The sequence below is a fragment of the Syngnathus scovelli genome, chromosome 8 (assembly GCF_024217435.2).
Source record: "Syngnathus scovelli strain Florida chromosome 8, RoL_Ssco_1.2, whole genome shotgun sequence".
In the NCBI taxonomy this organism is placed as follows: Eukaryota; Metazoa; Chordata; class Actinopteri; order Syngnathiformes; family Syngnathidae; genus Syngnathus; species Syngnathus scovelli.
This window is the reverse complement of record NC_090854.1, coordinates 16,665,706-16,689,800: the sequence shown is the minus strand read 5'-3', so window position 1 is coordinate 16,689,800 and position 24,095 is coordinate 16,665,706. Positions and strand designations below refer to the sequence as shown.

Below are 24,095 nucleotides of genomic sequence, written 5' to 3'. Positions count from 1 at the left end.
GCATTCTAATGAGTTAAATTGTCCACACAAAAAAAATATATTTGTTTTTAAATTAGTAGCTCTGTACTGCAGATTGCTGCCAACTTTTCTTAAAGTAAATAATATGATGCAATAAATTCATCCATTCATTGATCTTGCAAACCGCTTAGAAACTGTCGCAACCTTGTCAATGAAAAACTGTAGCTAATCTCTTTTTCCACCGGCCCTTGCAGCATTCTTGTTTAGCTTCTGCGCTAGTTCTCACATTAAACCTTAGTTCAGGTCTTACTTTTTAACCGCAGAGCCACAGAATCAAATATATTATGACAAGATGAGTGGAATCAAAAGCTATGATCTTCTATGTTTGAAGATGGAAGGATGAAATGCTAAAGCTGATCAAAGGCGTTAGACAACCCATTAGCATTGAGAGGGTTAAAAATTCTTTAGTCGTAGGAACCAGCAGCGGAGTAAATCACTACATCAAAGATCACTTTCAAATTTGGAACCTGTAGACCAAAAGCAAGGACAAGATGTAAAATATGTCCTTGTTCGTGACTCGGCCCGACACGCACTGCACTAAATTAAACGAGTCGATATGCCTTAAGAAGCCGTTGGTTTTTTGGGGCAGCATACATAAATATTAAAATCGCTCGGATGTGAGCATATTAATGCATGATTTCGACGAGAAGATTTGAAAAATCGACCGTCAATGAGACAGGTGTATTTATTTGTGTCATCATCATAAAAAATTTAATAACTGTACAGGTAATTATTGAATTAACCGATTAACATTTTTAATATATGATAGAAAATTTCTGTTCGTTCGTTCGTTCGCCCATCCATCCATCCGATGTCGCAATCCTTTACATTTCCTGATCTCTTCTCTTCCCATTTCATCTGCCATTGTTGCTTCCCTGGGTGGCATCACAAAACTACTCACACACACACATGCACATAAATAAACACACTAAAATAAACTCGTCGATGTGAACGAGCCCATTATGTCAACTCGGACCATTTTGAAACAAGCCACCGGTGTGCAATCAGGACAAACAGATGGCACGGAATGGCCAAGATAAGACCAGAAAGCGCTCGTGCGCATCGGCATCACCGTGGAGACCGTCACGCTCTCGAGGGTTACTAATAGCCGTCATTAGTTGAGAGACACAACAAAGCGGCCCCGGTGTGAGAAATAGGCAGATGTTCAGATACGCTTTTGTCTGCGTTCGAACGCTTTGACGGTGCTGTCACGCGCTTGCAATGATTACGCAGGTAGACATAATGAAAGCTGGGCTGCTGCTTGAGTGCGATACCAGTGTGATACATGAATCTCTCTGTCGACCAGGCAAATTTGGAGTACGGACAATTTGGAGTGGCACGCATGTACCTGGAGAAAAGCCACAGGGAGAAGGACGAAGCCGTTGGAGGTACCACATCAGATTCATAACTCTTTTGATGATGTCACGATTTTTTGTGAAGAAAACGTCTACAAACAATCCTAAAAAAATTTCATAATCTTAAATGTCACGGTACAGCCAATCATATACTGTGACATCATCAAAAATGTCAGGAAGCGTTAGGACTCCGAACGGATTTGAACGACTACACCGGGACTGAATCTTACACCTCTGAACTTATGGACGCCATGCTAACCAGTGGAACAGCGTGCTGCGGAAGTACAACAAATAAACTACTAACTTAATTAAATAAACAAGCAGCAAACAATAAGTAAATGTTTGCATTCAAACTATAAAGTACATTAGAAAAAAGAAATATTCCAAAACAACCATTAAATAATGACATCCTTTTTCTTTTATAAATACATAAATGATTTTGGGAATACTATAAATGTGAAATGTTTCCCCTAAAAATTGATTAAATACACATCAATTTATTTTCAAGGAGTCCGATTCGATTCAGGTCGATTGGATGAACCGGCCAAAACCAATTTTCCGTTTCAAATTAGCCTATTGACACATTTCCCAAAAGAGATCGCAGACCTTGTATTTTTTTTTCTATATCACGTTCTACATTCAATTAAATTAAAAATCACAGCTTGATGAAACTATCTGACTGAATGTGGAAAATAAGTGAGAAGTAGAAGCACATCAATAATGATGACCTTTGCGATGAACTTCTCACAGCTGGTAGTTTCTCTACATTTTTTGGCACGACAAAGGTTGCGGCGTAATGAAAAGTACTTGAGTGACAAGCCCAAGTCAGGTATTCAACAAAGGCTTGAACGAGCAAGGTTTAGGAGGGTGTTAACTTTAACTGACTTAACATCATGACCAGCTGATTTATTGTTGCAAAACAGTAGAGGCCATGTTTTGTTTGTGTTACCAATTTTTTTTGCTTGTCGTTAGGACCTTAAGCAACACTTAAGCAAAACGTCACAATAAAACACGAGATTGATACTCATTGCAAACTCAAGTTCACTTCCCACATTAGTCTTACGGTTCACAAGTGACGGCTTAAATGTCTTTTGCGAGACGATTTATTGTTGATGGGTGCGCGCGGCCGTGCGGCAGTAATTGCAGCAGCCCGCGCCTGATGGAGCTCAAACGACCGGATAAATTGAGATAGCGCACTCATTTGAACGTTTGACATTTACTGATGAGGAAATAAAGGGGAGAGAAGCAAAAACATACGGACTGCAAAACCCAAGTGGCGGTCCCCGCTAAACGGGCGCTCTTGGGTCATGTCCTCAAGGACAGGTGGGAAATTTTAATTGGATTACACACACATCGTCACAGAAACAAGACGGAACCCCTGCTATCATTTTCCGTCATCAATCTTTCTGAAAATGAAAGCTATTTCTTGGGAGATTCATGTTTGATTCAAGATTCAAGAGTTTTTATTCGCCATGTTTGAGCGTGCCAAACAAGGAATTTGACTTCGGTAAATCACAGCCTCTGTTCAACATTTAGGTGACTAACAACAACACTCAGGACATGTGAAAAATGGCAGATATTCTCAAACATCCCCTGATCTTAAACTTTGATATACACTTCTGAAATATAAAAAAATGTGATCACAGTATATTTCATAATATTCGAATCGAAAGACACACCTATGGTAACGATTCCTTAAATTAACTCTCAACAATGATTTAAACAAAGTAGCCAAAAGATACGCAACCATTTCTATAAATCTCTGCCAGTGTTTGTATTTTCTAATGATCACAACAATTCAAAGTATTGTAATAATTTTCTGTATAAAAATTAAATTTGGTGTTCAAAAAGTCTTTTTTCATACTTGAAAAAGAGGGGGTCGTCTTACAATCTTACAATCTTATATTCGGGCCAATACGGTAATTGCCAGCCAATCACAAGGCATTCCTTATGTATTGAATATTATGCCGAATAGAAGTAACAAACAAATAAAAAACAAAATTGACAAGCTGCAATGTCAAATACCTGTATTACAATACAATATTGCTAATGGGATGTTAATTTGGGATGATGAAAATAATTAGCCTGTAGTTTGCAATCAGATGCTTCAGTTAAATTCATCCCAGCTTGAAGTAAAAACTGTGCTTGATCATAAGTTGCATAAATCCAATTTGCATATTTGTGCCTGCTTTAAAGCCGAATGTCAAATGACGGTGAACATCGGAGCACGAGAAGCCACGACCTGGTTTCACGCGTTAATGATCAAGGTCAAGCAGTCGACATTTGCTTTGCAACACTTAATTATAGCTCCGACATCTGTGGCATTACTTCATCAATTAATATTTTATTCTCAAAGGTTACCGTAGCCACTGTCCCATCATTGTCTTGCTCTAAATATTCTTCAATTTGTGAAGTTCAGTGTAAGATAATTAGGATTAGAGATCAAATCCAAACTAGTTTCTAGGTAGTTTCCACTTTGTATGTATCAACTGAAAGTTTGCATTGCAGTTTAAAGTAAAACGAAGAACCGAAATTGTGGAAGAAGTGGAAAGTGGAGGTGAGTGGAAAAAAAAAGACATGAGAAAAAGTTTTGTGGTGACAAGTGAGTCGTGAGAAAACAAACAAGAGGCGGTGGGTGGAATGGGGGGGGGGGGGGGGGGGGGGGTACTTCTTGTGTATGACCCAAGTGAAGTGAAGTCAATTCAGAGTTCAATCATGTCTTCCATCTTGTGTGCTGCCAAGTTCTGTTGAGGAAAAGAGGCCAGGACATTTGGGGCCTGCTATACATTCATGGCCAGACCTTGTCAGAGCTCCCGGACAACAAAACAACCTTCTTTTGACCCACTTCAACAATTTAAATAAAATATTCAGGGGAATAAAACGCAACACTGCTTTAAATGAAAATGAGGAACACGCAATCTTTTAGGGATGTGACGTCACTGCAAAAACCAAACGGCAATAAACGAATGCGATTTGTCAACTCATTTTATCCGAGAGGAGACTGAGGAGAGCGAGAAAATGGACTGTTGCAGGAAGTACAACGCTGCAGCTTCCCAGCAAGTAGGTAAGTGATTGTTAGCATGCGTCATGGATTTATGGCTTGTCTAGTTAGGCATTGTCAAATATTTGCAAATTAGCTACCAGCAGTGGTTTACGTCACCCTCATGGTATTCATCGGCGCACACAGAACGATGGCTGATCATGTGCAAAAGAGTGGATGGAGTGTGGCAGAAGGGAGGAACTTTATTCCATGACTGTCTGCCAACAACTATGGGTAGAGACAAGTCATCACAGCAGAGTCTAAGTACAAGGTAAGCTAACATTAGCGCACTGGTCCCAATGACCCACCATGACCCAGAGTATTATTTAACAATTATTTAAAATAGAATTATCAGCTAGCAATTTTTTTTTTTTTTTATACAGAGCAAAAACAGTTTACAGTTACTAAGTGACACTGCCAACTAGAGGTCTGTGGCATGCATATTCTTTCCAGCCATTGTATTTTTGCTCCAAATCACTCGAAGGAATTTTTAATCATGCAATTTTTACTATATTAATTCCCAAAGTATATTCGATTGAGCACTTCCCTCTACCCCCACCCTCGTGTGTCGCTTTGTGAAGCTCCTCATCGGCTCCGCCCCTCTCACTCCGATGTGCATTCCCCCTCCAAAAAAAAAAAGAGAGAGGAAAAAAAAGAGAGAAGAAAAGGGGTCCACAGCATTACCAACAGCAACTATGTGACAGACAGACAGACAACGCTGACCCTTGGTTCTGCTCGCAGGTATCCGCGTCAGCAGAACCGGATCACCAGCGGCACGAGCAGCACCTCCCGCCGGACGACCGTGGGCAGCATCCCCCGCAGCGTTTTTTAGGTAAGCATTTTTTTTTTTTGGTGTGTGATTTTTCTTCTGTCATCCGTCTTCCCATTCAATTGGGCTTGCATGCGCGTGTGTGAAGAGCATCTGGCTGCACGCATTCTCACACATACATCAATCACACACACACACACAGACACACAACACACATATCATCAACTGATTTTGAATGAATTGCACGTTGTGCACGAGGTCTTTGTCCCGGTCGCGCGCCCCCAAACTGCATTCCCACGCGAGAGGCGCGTGCATGCAACCACGCGAGCGTGCAAGGTGGGTCAATTCCAGTGTATTGGATCATAAGAAAAACCTGCCCCCCCCCCCCCCCACCCCCTTCTGCACCAGTACCACCTTTTAAAATGTGGGGTTCCTGTGTGTAGACTTTGGTGCACACAACTTGGGCACAACACACAACCTTGTTTACAGTCAAAATAATGGTTCAGTAAAATTTGATCAAAAAGGCAAACTGATTTTTTTAAAGAAACTATACCGTATAACACGCTTTACTTTTTGTGTGCAGTTATTTTTAAATTGTGGTCACTCGGGTAAAACAGGTTTGTACGCTTTGGGATGTGCTGCTGTTTTGTTTAGCGACAGACTTCAAACGAGATCAATTTGAATGTTCCTTTGAACGACGATGATGGGAGTGTCCTCTCATTTTGGTGAGGAGATACTTATTTGATGAGATAATGCAATGAAAGGACAATATTTGCCACCAAATTCAATTTATTTTTTCCCTGTACTAACCCAACATCCATTCGATTAATCGGAGTGGCTGGTTAAATGCTGTTTTAGTAAGCACCAGAATTCAAATTGGCTCAGTGGTCAATTTTGTTTTATGTCTCTTTATTAACTGAGGTAATGAAGGCATCTGTTTAGGGAGAGGTGTTTATTTGTCGTCACTCTACCTTGAGGCATAGCTTCAAATAGAGTAGGGGCAACCTCTTAGAGGAAATTGTTTTTTTTTTTTTCCATTCTGCTATTATGCATTATTTGCCACAACCTCAGTTATTTCATTGCAAACTACATTTGTGGTAGTTGTTTGTACCTTTTCGAAGTGTGCCATGTCCACGTACCAAAAAAGAAATAATGATGCAATTTATTTCCGGAATGTAAGTGAAAAGAGATGACATAATTTGGCTGCTGTATTTGTTGAAATAAGTGAATTGTCAGATTTCAAGGTATTATTTTTCTGGGCCATTCCACAAAATCAGTGTCCTTTGCTTGTTGTAATTCTTTTTAAAAATATTGATGCCTTTTTTTTCCCGATTCGACATCCATATCCATATGAAACTACTCCGAATTTCCCTATCTCACAGGGGTCTTTTGTATTTAGTATAACCTTAGCTAAGGGGAGGCTAAAGGCAACAACGTAGCCAATGTGTCACGAATTTTATCATCACTTCTAGCCATGCATGTGCAACCATTTCATATCTGTTTTGAACCCCAATTATATATATTGTTCATACCAACTGCTTACCCTGACAAGCACCAATAAGGATTAGAGCCGTTCCTTTAAGCTGCTTTTATCCAGAAGCAAAACTCAATTGTTTGATCTTACTTCCTGTGTTTCCTTAATGGGGTGGTTAAACGCACCGGTGTGAACGGCAATCGTGTTTTTTTTTTGTTTTTTTTTCGGTGTATGCGTGTGTCTTTGAAGTGCCTGCACGTCTGTCACCTACAGGAAACTGCATGTCTATCACTGCTCTGTCAAAAGATAAATCTGGATCAAACGGTCTTGAGGAAGCTTGTACTGCTGTATTGCAGTTTTTCTTTCTCTTGTTGTCCATTTGTGAACCTGATTTGAATTTGTATCATAACTCATCCTTGAGAGATGTTCAACCACACCAAGCTTATGCAAGCACAATTTGTATCGAGATGTTTTGCATTGGAGAACATAAAAAGGCAAATTAGAAGCATCTATGTCTCGCTCCAAAAAAGTTGCAGATGCCAATCATGCCAGGCTCAGTTGTACCTTTCATTTTGTAGCTCGCTTCCTAGCTCAGTTGAAAAGGTGAGCCTGAGAATGGTTGCACATGTATATACACGTAGCTTCGGCATGTCGTTATAATTATGATGCAATCTCCGAAACTGCCACATTAATAACTGCAACCTTGTGGAGTTGGAATAACCCGGAAAGGTGAAGTCATGCGTGGTGATCTGTGTGATCTTCAGGTTGAATTTATGATGCAAGTCGTGAGTGAAGGTTGTCTTGCTGGATTTCTTTTGTTAACATAGTAGCAGAGCCTATTTGTTGTGTTGCGCAATGCGGAGTGAATGCAATTTGCGTCAAGAATCCAAATTCATTCTACTTCATGTGTTTGATTCAGTTTGAAAAATATAACTGTCATCTCGGAGTGGAATTTTTTTATTACTCAAATGTGAAATTGGGTCATTCCCCTCCAGTCTTGTGGATGAAAACAATACAACGATTCAATGCCGCTAAATATATATCACCGTAAGTAAGTGGCTGGAAAAACACCTTTTGAAGCCTGACTGGCTGCCACAAAGGCGTCGTAGTAACTAATGAAATATATAATTGCACTGGCGATGACCTGATAACACAGATTGAGCGGCCTCATTTGTGGTGGCTCACGGAAAGCCCGGGAGAAGTCCGCTTACGTATGCGATGAAAGATCACCATCGTTCACACAAACATGTTTGATGGAGTCATTCTTGCACGAGTCAAACTCAAACATAATAGCTTGTTATTTTAGGCAAAAAAGGATTCTTGGATATTTGATTCCAGAACAATGGCAGAATTTTTTTATTTTCATCCATCATTATTATTATTATTATTATTATTATTATTATTATTATTATTATTAGTAGTAGTAGTAGTAGTAGTATGTATGTATGCCTGAACTTGCTTTTTTGCAGGGTTTATCTAAAATTATTAACATGTTTTAGGAGATTGTCTGACAAAAAAATATTTCCTGTTCCAAAATGGAAAGTTCTTTTTCTGTTGTACGTCACAAAAAAATTACAATTACAGCGGTTCACATCCAAGTTGTAGAAGAAATTCGGATCTGTGAGGGTTGAGGATCCATAAAGGCAAACAAGGAATGTAGAATCAAACAAATAGAAATCCCCAAACTAAGTCATGAAGTAGCAAACTAGAAATAGAAGCACGACAGAAGCAATGATCTAACACAGACTGAGAGGATGCAGGGAATGAAATCAAAATAAACTGAGAAGACAGCAAAGAATACCTGGACAAGACACGAGTGGCTGAGGGAGCTGATTGGTCGACACAAGGGATGCCATGAAAAGTCCAAATACAGTTCATGTGATTGCTAATCGTCACTTTTAGCCGTTTCTGCGGTGGCGTCACCAAACATTTTCCATGTTGAACATGCCAGCGAGTTAGCGTGTCCACATGAAAAAGCTCCACCGAGCGTTCGGATCCTAAAAACGCTGCTATATAATTTGAATGCTGGTCGTAGCCACAGGAGAAGTTTCTCCTCTCATCACTTCCAGGCCTCATCCGTGCGGAAGCATCAGAGACGAGTGGGCAGGGCACTGTGGGAAGGTGGAGGTGTAATTTCAGAAGCTCTCTAACTGACCAGAGCAGCAATTATGTGATCTTCAAAAGCGGCACGACCAGCTGTGCATCTCGCTCCCGGATGTGCATCTCACTCCCGGACAGCCGTGGGATCCCAGTTTGCCTCGTGAAAGCTGGTGACTTCCAGGCCAATTAGCCTCCTTTTACGAGCATCATAAACTAGTCGGTTCCGATCATTTTATTGGAGATAGTTTGAGAAACGCCATTGTTTGAGAAACGGTTATTGGCTAGTGGATGCAACCCGAGTCAACCTCAGTTAGTTGCAGTATAGCTTCTATTTTTTGCGCCTTTTAATCCGGTGCGCCCTATATATGAAATAATTTCGAAAATAAAAAATTCAATCAGGGTGCGCCTTATAATCCAGCGCGCTTTATGGTGCGAAAAATACGGTAGTATTATATAATATTGTATCTAGAGGAGGATGCTGAGAACGAGAATTTATTTGGAATACTTTTCTCGTGTTCATTTTTATTATACTTTATACATAGTTGTGGCCAGTGAGTGTTTTTGTGTCTGCTGCTTACATTTGAGCTTCTTAAACGGAGGACATCTTATTTTGTATCATAGTAGTGCAGTAAATCCCTAATAGCCTGCTAATCCGAGTCCATGTTTGGCGTCAGGGGTTCACGTCGATTATAGAGGTTAAGTTGTCTGAAAACGAATGCAGAGCTTTAGTAGTCTTGTTGTCTCAGCAGTTTTTTTCCTCTAAATACAATAGTCAGAGTTCTAAACACTCTTTCTGATACCTATGCAGAATATCAGATTGAGACATAGGTTATAATTTGTCAGGAAAGTTATTTTGGGCTAAAAGCATACTGAAAACAAAAACACTTATCTTCTCTTCCACATGTATACATCGTTGTTAAGGGACAGAGTTAATTGACTTATTTAATAGCCACAAGGGGCGCTGTACCCAGAAGACAAGGCAGAAGTTTGGCCAAAAAGACAAGCTGTGCATCCGTTGTGGCCCATGAATCCCATCAAGGGAGCAGGAACGTCCCCAGAGGGGCTGGTGGTTGATGTGAGTGAGGAAGTCCACCCAGGGTGCAAGTTGGTACTCCCTTTTATTGTGGGCACATAAACATTCTTTGGTTAAAATCCAGTGGGATTGTTAACATGGTGACTTTGAGATTATATTGCCACATGATGTCTGCATGCACAGGAAATCCAATCTTTTCATTGTCTATCGTGCTTTTCCTCATGAAGGTCAAGGGTTCACCGTTCAATCCATATCACATGATCATAAGATGAAATGAGTACAATACTGCATTATTTGTCCCACACGGGCAAGTTCCCTTTATGTGGCTGAGCCTGAGCCAAACCTACTGGTTCCTGGTAAACCCAGGTCATAATAATTTCTTATGTATTAAAATGAAAATGGAGTAAAAAAAAAAAAAAACACAATTGCAGGAAAAAATTACTGAAATAAATAAATAATGTTGCTCCACAGAACATAAACAAGGATGCTACAGCATAGTGGAGCAGTCACATGGCAGAGATCGTGAAACTTTACATAAAACGTAAGAGTGCTCGTGATCGGTTGCGAGCGTATCTCCATCACTTCCCAGTTCACGCGCACGCAAGTGTTCGTTTGCAAAATAATCAGTGACACAGACACTTCCTCATTCAAATGTCCGCACGCCAAGGCGACGCTAAAATCAGAGACGTTGCAAGTGACGCTGCACAGGAAAAGGCCAAATAACCCACGGACGACTGGTAAGAGCTTGTCTACTTAGTCTGTGGATTATTATTTGGTGATTATAAAGTAATTTGTTGCGTATGAAGTTGAAATTAAAAAAAAGATAAAATGGAGAATGATTTAATTTAGATTAAAAAACACCAATATCAACCCTTCTTATTAATACAACAATAACAATAATAAAACAAACTTAATACATCTAATAAAAAATTCATTTAACTCTCAAAAAATTGTTCATTTGTATTTAATTTATTATTATTTTAATCTTTAACTTTTATGGTAGTGCAATTAACAACAGATTCTTATTTGCAATATCAACCTATCTGCAGACAGCAAAGGATATAGTTTCATATTTACAAGTTTATTTACAATGGTGGTGGTTCGAGGAATGTCGGTGCGAATGCTAAAAATATTTTATATTATTTAATAATTTAATAATTCATATTTTTCAATATACATTTTCATAAAAAGTTCGGACACCCCTGAGTTACACATTGTTGCTTTAATCATATTCACTAATAATTTAGACAAATACAGTATACCTGTAACAAAGTTAAGTATTACGTAAATCCAAATTGCCCCCGTGAAATGCCCTCCACTTTATGTGGAATTATTTATTTGAAAATGCATTAAAAATATGAGTATATTCTTATATTTATACTCTAAATGAACAAGATGACTACAAATATATAGTTGGTGGCTTTCTTCAATGATATCGTATCCTGTCTAGTATTTGGACCATTGAAAAATAATTTGTCGATTGTTAGTCTGGAATTCTCAAGTGTCGAAACGCAAACTGCAATTTCATAGAATTAATGTGTATACGTGCGTTATACTGGTCTTCCTGTTGTTAAATGTTTTCAATCATTTTCATTTATGAGTAGTTATATTAAATTAGGTTAGATTAAATAGAACTTTATCCCACAGTAGGGAAACCGTTTGAATGGACTAGGCCTGACCAATAAAAATTTAATAGTTACCGCTGAGCCTTTTAAAACGAAGGTTCACTTAAGTAAAAAGGCTGCAGTTCCTAAATGCTAAATACAACTTTGAAATCAAAGATGAATCCCATTGTGACCTCAAAAACATCATTTGTCCAAATACTTCCGGGACAGTCAACCAAATGGGAATTCTACAATTCGCCACTCCAGGTCGTTAATGGGTGTAGTTGGCCTCTTAAGAGTGGGATTAATGGGTTTCATGGCACGTGTTTGCCGAAATGTATTTTTGCGTCGCATTGTTGGTGTAATCGGTGCTGTAGAAGGAAAGCGGGCTTAATCTGCCTCAGAGGGATCTGTAATAGAGTTAATGCTCCCCGGTCTGACCTTGGTGGACCGTGTATTACGTGTTTAATCCTTCGAAAATAGATTTTTTTTTTTTTTTTACTCGTCAGCACATTTGGGATGAGTAGTTTGGATCAATGGAGGTGTGGTAGAAGCGAGTATCCAGTCTCTACAGTCCATCAAAAAATGCTCCGAAACAATAATATTTCGTGTGATAAATTGGATTGTTGCATCATGATTCGAAAAGTAAGCAAGCGTTGATGTTGGTCGGCGTGTTTTAGCATCCCTGTGCCGATTCAAATTTCATCCAGATGGGAAGAAAAATCATACTCCACTCTATATCGTTTTTATTACGGTCGGCATGATCATTTTGAAATTCGCAGTTCTTATGAATACATACAAGTGCACTGACCTTAAATAAGGAAATAGAGCAGACAATGTTTGTTCATCTTTTATGTTGAACTGAAATTTGAGAAAAATTCAGCTTGGACGTTCAATCATCTCATTCGTTTGGCTAGTCTTTAGTGGCTTGTTGTGTACACACACACACTGATGTCTCCAAAAACACTCCACACCTTCATTCACGTGACCTCGTAATGATGTACTACTCGTTCGTTCCCCGCTTCAACTGCTCAGAGGCGAATATTATTTTCGGAGATGTGGGCAAAAAGCTCCACTTTGAGTCATCAATACTTAATGAAGAACACGGCCATCGGTCAGTGTTTTTAGTCAACTGAATGTGTACGCACTTATGCGGTTCTGCAGTCTGGAAAAAAGTTCCATTTGTAGAAGCAGAAAGAATTACTCTTTGATTTCTCCAGTCAAATGTTATTGCTAACATTTTGCACGACGCCAACTTGTGGCAGTTTTTACTTTCTGGACCTGGATTTGTCATCTCAGATGCTTTTCATAATGTATCGTAGCTAACCTTCACTTGTTTTATCCGACGGTGAAGTGAAGCGCTACCTAACTATTCATTTTCATTCATCCATCATGGCTTCCATATAATCTAATCTCTGATTGTATAAACAGATGCTATCGCATATTGTCTGTTTCTGATACGAGAAAGCATTTGTGTAAATATGCTGATTTGACGATTGAGGCTGTTTGTCAGCTAGCGTAAGCCTTTTCAGATTGGCATTCAAAAGTGCACGGCAAGCACAAGTGACTCCAGCTTGTTCTACTCGAGGATAGATTTGAATTTTTTACAAGTGAACTGCGCTCGTCTCATTTTTTACTTCAATATTCATTCGTGCTTACGGCATTGCCGTCGTTTGCTGCAGCAACCAAATACGTGTTGATTTTAACGAGACTTCTGATCACTTTGTTCACTTGAAGCTAAAACAGTCAATACGGACTTCTTCTGGCTTATTTATAATTTAAAGGACTCCCGCAGCCTTTCTACAGTGTTGGCTGGAGTTTGTTTTCGCTATATATATTGTAATAAAATAATGCAAACTGGTTTAAACTTGAGTAGCTGAGATCTTTCTTTCTTCTTCGTGACACGGGTTCGCTTTGGCCTGGGGAGTCACGTTCCGCATTCGCTTTAAAGATATCTGGCGCCATCTAGCGTTGTGAATGGGTATAATGTTTAGACGCCTGAAATTAGGCAAAGACCCATGCCTTGTAAAGAGCCATGCCGAGTTTTATGCGGCTATTTTACGAGTCGGCCAGGCCTGTGTTCGTGGTTTTTATGACAGTTGGTCCTTTATGACTGTTACGTTTATGACGATATTGGCTTTTGTCATTTATTTGATCACAAAGACAATCATTGATTGAGATCGTTCGTTATAGTTTCATATTTGTTTGATGCATCATTTTTTCTATATATACTAGAGCAGGGGTGTCCGAACTTTTTGCAAGGAGGGCCAGATTTGATAAAGTGAAGGGGCCCTACTTTTTTCAGACATTTTTTAACTACAGAAATTTCATGCCAATACATCCTGTTATGAAACAAATTTCATTGTCCCAATTGTCTTTTATTTTTTAAATGACAAAATAACCAAATATAAGCCACTCAGACAGATGTGAACAACTTTAAAAACACAAATTCTGCCTTTCATTCATATCCGAAGAGTCAGATAACATTGAACAAACTGTATGAAATAATTTAATTTAATTTTGACTTTTTTGTTGCCCATTTAAGTCTACTCTTTCCTTCTGGATCCAAATCCTGCATTAAACATGACAGATTTTGAAAATCAAACTTCTTCCAAATTGTGACGATTAATAGAAATGTTTTTGGTTCTCCATTCTGAGCACTGTAGTACTCCGAACATTTTTAGAGTCTCCGCTACAGGTATAAGTGCCATTTTGATGATTACGCAAGCCTGCAATCATCTGGTGGTAGGTAGAGACAAGATGGTCTGTTCTGACGTCAATGCTCTTGTCTGTGAATCGGGAGGGATGATTACACAGAAGATTGCCGGAACAAGTCATGGAAAAGTTTCCTCTGCAAAGAAGATGTTTTTTTTTCTTTTGTGGTTTTCTTCTGCTCTGAGACCTGCCCGTCTATTCATGAGCATGGAAAGTCCATCTGCAAAGACCACTTCCTTAGGGATCCTGCCTTGTTTTGAGACATCAAGAACCGTGATGGAATAGCTTCTTTCCACATTTCAATCCTGAATTTCCTTCTGGGAAGTCCGACATCCTCCCAACATGCATGTTGGGCTGTAAAGTTGCCTCTGCGATTGAATGATGATCTGTCCAGGGAGAGGCTCCGTTGCCATGGCAGCTCTTCATGGGATAAGCAGTGAAGAAAATTAATGCATGGATGGATGGATGGCAAGATGACGGACAGACAGATGGATGAATAGCGGGATGACGGAGAGTATCTCAGTGTGCATCATTGTGATGCTGGAAAAATGGTGTGGTCATGAAGAAAGCGTCACAGCAGCATTTGCTCACACTTTCCATCGAAAGGTTCTGTAAGAGCGCTTAGCGCGGTAGAAGGGGAAAACATTTGTAGAGATAAATTTAAACACCGCATAGGGGTAATTGACATATGACCTCACTGCCAGACTAAATAGAGGAACATGTTGAGCGCAAGGGATGAGGTGGCAGACCAGCTCACTAACTCACTCAAAAATCCTTTTAGGAAAAATCTTTCAGTAAATGTTCTGAAACTTTAGACACCTCCAAAGAGACCAATAAATTGATACTCTATATATGCAAGTTGTCACAAGGAAAATATTATTTGTTGCAAGGTCAGCTCAACTGTGCTAAAGTGAGACCAGTTAACCATCTGGTTTGTGGTTCAACATTCAAGGAAGTCCGTTTGTCCGCCATCCATCCATCCATCCATCCATCCATCCATCCATCCATCCATCCATCCATCCATCCATCCATCCATCCATCCATCCATCCATCCATCCATCCATCCATCCATCCATCCATCCATCCATCCATCCATCCATCCATCCATCCATCCATCCATCCATCCATCCATCCATCCATCCATCCATCCATCCATCCATCCATCCATCCATCCATCCATCCATCCATCCATCCATCCATCCATCCATCATCAGTACGACTTATGAATTAAAAGTAAAATGCCATAAATAGGTTCTTCTTGTTCTCAAAGAGGCTAACCCATCATTTTGGGACTTTCATTCCACATCTCATTGCTCTCTCTGTGGAGAGCCTCGCCAACCATCATCCTCTGCTCTTGCTTCTCCATCAGTACGCTTGTGTTGTTTCACGCTCACCGACTCAACCCGAATTCTACCTGGTTAGAGGAACCACATCCACATTTGGTTTGTTGAAAACATTTGGCCAGCTGCGTGCTTGTTTTATTTGTAAAACTGAGTCAGTGTTAGAAAGTCCGATTCCTCCATTGGGGAAACGTTTGACCTCCCGTAGACGTGTTGGAACTGCTACATTCGCAGCATATGAATCACGGCTCCCACCTGACGTAGCCCCGAGGCTTTCACAGAGCATGTCACTTTCGGTATGTGTGTCTCCATGCAGTCGCAATATTCTTTGGCCTACTTGCTCCTTGCTGTGTTCCTGGAGCTTGACTGAGGTCAACGCTTGAGCTTTGGCCTCCTGTGTGCACGGATGTGGAGGTAAAGGGTTAAAGGGGGTCGGTTTACGTGAGCGGTGCCTGGGTGCCTTTCCGCCGCCGCACTCTGCAAGTCCCGGCAGGACTGACGGGAAGTGGTAATTACGACGAGAGGTTTCCGTCTGACAAGACCTCCATTTGTCCCCTGAGAAAAACCTGTCTCACATTAAGAGACCATCTTTTTCTAATTAAGTTTGGCTAAGGAGGTTGTGGTGCCGTAATGTGTATTCAAAGCTTCACTCACTTTCTTTACTGTGTACAGTCGAGCCTCTAATATAAACACAATTTAAAAAAAAAAATACCATTAGAAGCTAATCACATCGGAATAAATCGTTCTATAGTAAAAATGTCACAGTCATAAATTCTATATTTCCTCTCCAGGGATTTAAATAAATAAAACAGTTTGCCTTGAGATACAAGTAGTGCTGAATTATTTTTAATATAAAGCTAATTGATTTTTTTATTTACTGTTAGTTTTTTTTTTTTACTAAAAAAACCCATTATAGTCATCAATTCTATATTTTCTCTCCAGGAATTTTTCAAAATAATACAGTTTGCCTTGAGATACAAGTAGAGCGCCAGGGATTTTTCAAAATAATACAGTTTGCCTTGAGATACAAGTAGTGCTGAATTATTTTAAATAAAAAGCTAATTAATTTTTTTATGTAGTTTTTTTTTTTTACTAAATAATAGTCATAATTTCTATATTTCCTCTCCAGGGATTTTTCAAAATAATACAATTTGCCTTGAGATACAAGTAGTGCTGAATTATTTTGAATAAAAAGTTAATGGTTGTTGTTTTTTTAACTAAAAAACATAGTTTTTAGGGGGGATTAAGGGCATTTATATTCAATGAGTGGTCTATGAGAATAACGATGTCATGTTTGTAATTGACCAATGAAAAACGTTGAAAATGCGGTCACACAATATGGTGTCTTACCTTTTTCCAAACTCTCTAACATCAGGACATACTTTTTATTCGACTTTTATTAAGAACTAAGGATAGGTTTGTTGTCTTTTGATTGAAGTCACAATTTAGACATACCAGCTCAGACCTTCCTTATGATCTTTATTTCTCCTCCAGGCCCTGCAGTGACGTCTTGGCTGACCCCTGTCCTCCCCCCCAGCCCCTCTCCCCCACGCTCCAGCTGCATGGCTTTGTTTGTTGTCGGTGAGCTCCCCTCGGTAATAAAGTCCAGCATGAGGCAGTGGAGACGGCTTGTGTTGGTGGGAATGCTGGCCTGGATGCTCATCTTTCTCGCCCTTTTCTCGTACTTCCTCGACGCACGAGTTAAGAGGTTGCCGACCTCTGCTGGCTCCCTCCTCTCCCAGCACCCCGACACCCGTCGCCTGGCCTCCATCCAGGCCTCCCATCAGAACACTGTCTCCAGCTCGACCCCGACCATACCGGGAGATGTGCTGGAACCTCACAACAACTCTGTGACCTCCAGCAACAATGGCAGCCAGGAGCTCAGTAACCAAAACTACATGGACCCCCAGACTCTGGCGGCCTGGTCTTCCTTTGGCACAGAGAACGTAGGCTCTCACTCGGACCCGGCGTTTCAAAGTCATGAAATGACTACGGAATATCAAAACCACGTGAATAGAGCCCAACCTCACGGAGGAGAGGAAGACGAGGAGGATGACTATGAGAGAGAAAATGCAGATGAAATCAAGACCAACAGAATAAGGACTGAACATGTCAGGAAAACCGCTGACGCTTTCTCGAACCTGGAGGAGAACTCCAAGTCAGTGTCACTGCTGAAGCGCCTGTGGCAAGGACGCTTGTCCATTGAGATGCTGGAGCCGAGGCTGCAGCACGCCCGGAATGAATACGTGAAGAGCAACAAACACCGCGTGGCCTACAAGGGGCTCCGCCGACCCTCTCAAAGTGCCAAGGAGCTGCTGTGTCAGCTGAAGGCCAAGGCCCGGCTGAGCACGGTAGACGGATCAGAGAAGCCTTTCTTCTCACTGGGATGGGCCCATCTAGTGCCGGCCCTCCAGCTGGAACAGATGTCTCAAGGCGGGAGTCCCATCAAGACATGTGCCGTGGTCGCCTCTGCTGGTGCCATTTTACAATCGGGACTGGGCAAAGAAATCGGTGAGTGGTTTTGTGCTTCCTTTTATTTGACCTCACTTCCTGAATCGTTGCTTGAATATGAACAAAAGAATATTTTCGGATTTGAACGCTCATAGTGGCTCGGATTTGAACGCTCATAGTGGTGCTCATCTTTATGGTGGCACTTCATTTCAACTGCACCTCTTGTGGAAATTGTAGAGTTGTCCTGATTTCAGATTCAGCGCATGGAATTTTAAGTTGATCGTAAACGTGAGTGATTCATTTCCTGAATAATTCCTGAAATTTGAAAAAATGGAGGAACTTCTATTCATCAAGTTCATGGTGAAACTCTCGGAGGATTTGAAGAGTTGAATTTGTTGAGATAGTTGAAATTGTGTCACATTCAGGGTCATTTCTTGAGTCATCGTGAGATATTTTAAGAACTAATAATCATATAATACCTGGAAATATTCCATGTGAATGCTAAAAGTGGATTTGCTGGAAAGAAATGAGTTAAGCAGAAATAAGATGATTTCAGAACAAATTGAAAACTGCTGGGTTAAAAGAAAAAACAAAATAATTTGGATTAAAAATGGGACTAATCCAGAAATCTGACCCAATTTTGGATTATTTTGCTAAAAATCAACCCTGGGTTTAGCAAAACCACCCAAAATTGGGTCAAATCGACTCAATTTTTAACTCATCAGTTTTAAAGCTGCATGCATAGATTGTTCTTCAAGTGGCGTGAGAAAATGCGAGGATGTATACACAGTAGAGGAAACCAAAGCTGTCGTCACGTCTGTCGCTGCGGTCGCTCGCTAACAGGAAGCGGCGGAGGTGATTTGCTGATGCATTTGTTAAAGTAAGCACAGATGAATATTTCGGTTACCAAAGTCAGCTACGTGATTTGGAAAGATTATAAGAAGCTTTCGGTATGACGCAGATGCACAAACTGCAGTATTGAAATGCGTTGATTTGCGCTGCTATTTGCAGAGAATGGGAAGTGAGCGCTCCTGAAAATAGCCGCTACCCATGAGTTGATGGATTTTTTTTTTTTAGGGGGCATTAATGGCATTTCAATGATGATTTGCGATGTGTTTGGAGCTACAAGTGTAGTCATGGAACAAATCAAACTCGAATTCCCAGGGCACCACTGACTATATGCAGATATGTCAAGCAAGGCCCGCAGTTAGCAGTTTGCACACCTTTCCAATCTGTGCACACTCTAGTTGGTAGATGGAGGAGCTTGGCAGGCTGGAGAAAAAAATGGAGGGTGTGAAATCCCTGACAGATGGCTCACTAGGGAAATAAAAGGTTTGTGTGTATTATCCCACCCTCAACAGCTCCTCTTCTGGCATCCATCAGGTGTCTTTACATCACATTGAGTGTCTTTAAATTTCCTGAATGCATAAAATATTTCTGTTAATATCAACAGCATTCCCTCTGCATGATATTTATTATGGCAGCTGTGCATAGAAAAAAGAGTACTTGAAAGAGGCGACGTGATGTGAAACACAGCATGCATTCGCAGTGCTTATGACATAATAATCTGTTTTATTGTTCTGAATAGATAGTGCAAACTCCGAAACACCCCGATTAATTCCTTATATAGCTCAAACTCCCCGATTAATTCCCTCTGTGCATTGTCCACTTGAATAATTAAACATTGCATTTCAACTAGCTATCTATCAGAATAATATATTTGTTCAAATAACCGTCTCCTCTGTATTAGATGCCAATTCTCAATTGATGATTTAATCTCCACAAGCTTTCATTCTGATTCTATATTATGCCTGCACTCTATTTGATGCCCCAAAATTGACACCCAATATATTCTTGCGGGATCCATTCACTTTCATGAAAGAGAATAATTAGCAATGAACACAAAGCAAATGTATAAAAAAAAAAAAAGTGTACAACATCAATGTCCAGCTGGGAGTTCCAGATTTTGCAGTGGATCTGTGTGCACTTGTTCATTTTAATATCAATATTTTTCTTCGTCATAAAAAAGGTCACCAGCACAACTCAGTTATACTATAACACACACACACAGATGTAGATTGACCCTTTTTCATTTGACATTATATGCTTGTTGTTTGCAATGGCGTGGACTCGTGTTGACAAAATATATAGCCTTCAAATGTAAACGTTAAAAGACTTTATTGTGGGGATGATCAATCTGTTCATCTGAACGATTCATGATGCATTGCGCAATGCATTACTGCCACCTTCTGGTCACCACTGCGAACAGCAGCTTTAGATACAAGCAATTTAAACACGCAAATACTTTTGGAAGAGGTTCTTTTTTTAGTTTTTATAGCTGTATATTTTTATATTGGTTTAATATTTATTGCTATTAATATTTATTTATTATTGTTATTATTATTATTTATTTTATATTCTGATATTTATGTGCATACATATTGATTTCATGTTTTTGGTAAGGCCTTTAAATGAAAAAAAGTTTCTATACACAGTGAAATAAGCTTTCATACGTAACATGCAAAATTTGCACCTTTATTTACATATAGAAATAATAATATTTGTATTGTTGTTGCACTAAACAATATGGTAATGTTTTAACTATATTTTCTGGTTGGTCCTGCAAATTAACAAATAGTTGGTTGAAGCTTGTCAGGAAAAGAAAGTTTTTCTCCTCTATAGTGCTATCTTTTGGGCATCTGCCGGTAATTCAAGTGTAATCAATAATACCTACCTCAGTTACCAAGACTGACCGTTAGAGGGCAATAGTGTGGCATGATTGTCACATTTGCCTCTGCAAAATGTCATGATGTTTTTCCACTTTATCTGATGTAAATGTTAATGTGATTTATTGCTTTGAGTGTTTATGATGAGCCAACCACCCCACTCATTTTTATCTAGGCTTGGGACAGGCAGCGGCTGTGAATTGACATCTTAAAGCCTATTTTTTTTTTCAAAATGTTTCATTTAATGTACTTCAACTTCAGCACACAACCAAACTCTCTCAAATGGTAACCATGTCCTCAGCCCACCTAAATCCAATATTAGGCAATCTACTAGGTCAAAAACAATTAACCCAAGCTTGCCTCGTGAGTGGTTTTGTAAAACAACAAACTTAACGTCATGATATGTATGATTTCAGATGCTCACGATGCTGTGATTAGGTTCAACGCGGCCCCCACCGAGGGCTACGAGAAAGACGTGGGCAGCAAGACCACCATGCGCATCATCAACTCAATGGTGAGAACACAAATGATAATAATGAGGTTGACAGGTGCTAACATACTAGAAGACGTTGATATCCTGTGGTGGAACACATCATGAATTATTCCTATAAATAGACACAATTTGGTTGCAGAAATATGGCCTTGCCTCTAGATACAGGAAAGAAACATTTACATCTCCTACCAAAGCCAGCCAGGCAGGGAGTTGATAAGCAACAAGTTTTTGCTTTATAAAGTGTTATATTTGAGTGAAGCGTACATATTTGGTTCAAATAAAACATGTTCATCACAATAGAAAAACATAATGGCATTATCAAATATCTGTATTCTGTCTTCTGCAGGTTATGGCAACTCCAAGGTTTCACTTCCAGACCAGTTCTCTTTACAAAAATGTAACCTTGCTGGCCTGGGACCCCGCGCCTTACAGTCTCAACTTGAGCAAGGTTGGTTGATTCCTCACCACTTGGCATTTTTATGTGTTTACTTTTTGTTCGAAATCCTCGTGCATGATTTATCATTATTATTTCGACAGCTCCAGTTGTATCATCCAACAACACCACTGAAAGCTAATCAGACAATAACAAACTCAGACAAGCATGGCATTACTGTTGTTTTGACGCAGCTACGTCCTCCCAAGTTCAATAAATGACTAATGATAAGAAAATAGAAAAACGACAGATGGGATTTTGATAATCACTGCCTTCTTCCTCACTATATACCCAAGCTTCTCTCCTAAAGGACTATTGTTCTTCTCTCACATTATCTCATTTAATGGGCCACAAAATGGCCAGCTTGCTGCTTTAATTTTCTATGCTCATCATTTTTTACTCGTTAGGCACCCCCATCCTGTTTTGTTTGTGAGATTCGACAATTTCGAATCTCACAAATAAATCTCAATTTTTTTGTTCGAACACCGATTCGTTCGGGACGTTCGAAAACCGAGGCTCCACTCTATTGATGGTGATTGTTGTATCCATGTGACACAAATTTAGAGTGACTATGTATGTAATAACGTTTATATTGCTTATATATTGTGCTGAAAGCAGTGCAGAACATTTTTCTTTTCTTGGTCTGATGCTGTGTTGTTTTTACTCCCCAGTGGTACACCAGTCCAGACTATGACCTGTTCGAACCGTATGCGGAATACCGCAAGTTGCACCCCGACCAGCCCTTCTACATCCTCCATCCCAGATATATTTGGGGCCTCTGGGATGTGATTCAAGGCAACAGTCAGGCAAACATTCAGCCCAACCCTCCCTCATCAGGCTTCATGGGTGAGCACATCTCATCACTAATAAGCATTTGGCAGGTTGGGTGGTGTTTATATCTCCAGCTGCGAACGTTTCATATTGTTGAGTCCTCTGTTTTCTTATCTTTCAATTTCCATAAAACACACACACGTTTGTGTACGTGTGTGTAATGTGACCACTCTGAGTTCAATCTAACATCTGAGCCCAGTCGGACTGGAGACTAATCTCACAAGCTCTCCTGCAATCAGTAGACATCTTCCGCTCACTTTCACCTTATATTGCAAAAAGCAATATATGTTTTTTTTTAATACCGATGTCACCGTAAGTGTCAAATTGCTGCAATTTTTTTGTCTCAGAGTGACATGATGTTTGTGGCTGTCGTACGAAGCTATGCAATTTTCACTCCTCAACAGTAAAAGCACCCTGACGGACATCCATGCCATTTAACTTGGCAGCAACTTGTCTCAGTGATGTTGAATACGGAGAACATACAAACATGGTAGAAGCCCCCAGACATGAGTTTGTTTTTTTTTTTTTTTTGAGTGAATGTGTGAAGAGACATTTTTACAAATGAAACAAAATCTTACTATTAATAAGAATATCTATCGATGACTAAATCCTTGAGTGTCCACTTTTTATTTGGTTGTTAGCATTCAACCCTAACCCTAACCCAAAATAAATTAAAGAAAAAAAAATCTTAATTGCAGAAGTGCCTGACATTGCGGAAACAAAAGCAGGTAACCACTTCACTGGTTCTTTTATATCAAACAAAAAATTTTAGGTTGCATTACCTGACATGTTTCAGCTATTTTGTTTGAGATAAAAGAACCAGTGAAGTGATTAGCAAGTAAAAACAAAATGAACTTAGTACAACTCGGTAACAGGTGCGTTGGCAGTGATTATTTTCAGTTTTTTTTTTTTTTTTTTTGCTGTTGTTCAGCGTGCTTATGTCTATTTGTGCGTCTCTATAGCGTTCCACTCATATTTTGGCATATTTTCTCATTTTCAGCGACAGCGCTGTCACAATAATGCGCCCTGGCGCGCTGCGGTTGCGCGGTCGGACGGAAATGACTTGTAATGAAGGCGGTATTTCAAAGAAAAATGTCCGGGGTGTGTCGTTCTGCTGAGGTCGTGGATGTTGGCCATGTCTTCCAGAGACGGAACAGTGCTGCGAGCATAATAGCCAGCATTGACACCTATGTGATGCTTGTTATAGTTGTAAGTCCATTATCAATGCTGAATGGCTGTCTGGGTGCAATATGTGTTTTCAAGTTCAGATTTCACACCCATCTTTGCAATCGTCAAACAGGATGCGAATGAATGCATTTCGCATTAGCGAGCATGGACACCCTGCAGAGAATGTTCTCGTGTGAGTAATCAAGGAATTGTAATAATGCCAGTTAGTGCCCAGAATTATTTAGGGAGGGGTGGGGGGGACACGGGGGTTCATGAAAAGTTCACAATGTTTCTTTTGTTTGACTAAAATATCCAAATCAGCGCTACATTCCAATTAAATATGCGCTTTTAAACCAGCTTGTTTGCATGATTAATCGTAATTCTCCGAGAACTAAGCTTGCAGCAAGTGAGTGCCTCTTTGTTTGTTTCGCGACATTTGCATTTGATTTAGCTTTTACAGAAAAAAAAAATTAATGCTACTCTCAAATTGAGCATTCATCAACATCCACGCTGCTCTTTTCAAACGTTAGAGTGGATTAAATGAAT

General features: G+C 39.9%; 1 protein-coding gene across 4 annotated transcripts in view; it reads left to right on the top strand.

Moving 5' to 3' along the window:
* The window catches only part of st6gal2a (ST6 beta-galactosamide alpha-2,6-sialyltranferase 2a), a 43,084-nt gene that overhangs the window by 12,299 nt on the left and 6,690 nt on the right, over positions 1-24,095 (top strand). For 2 of the 4 annotated variants that reach the window (XR_011087203.1, XM_049728629.2), the window contains exons 1-5: positions 5,041-5,245; positions 16,943-17,959; positions 21,042-21,139; positions 21,465-21,566; positions 22,223-22,397. Coding sequence is in view for 3 of the 4 variants with exons in the window: in XM_049728629.2 (XP_049584586.1) it covers positions 17,011-17,959; positions 21,042-21,139; positions 21,465-21,566; positions 22,223-22,397 (1,324 nt within the window). In the remaining variant the exon portion in view is untranslated. Of the gene's footprint in view, positions 1-1,324; positions 1,407-4,370; positions 4,438-4,560; positions 4,685-5,040; positions 5,246-10,408; positions 10,527-16,942; positions 17,960-21,041; positions 21,140-21,464; positions 21,567-22,222; positions 22,398-24,095 lie in introns of those variants that run through there. The other 2 variants (XM_049728626.1, XM_049728628.2) reach the window with 2 other exon arrangements.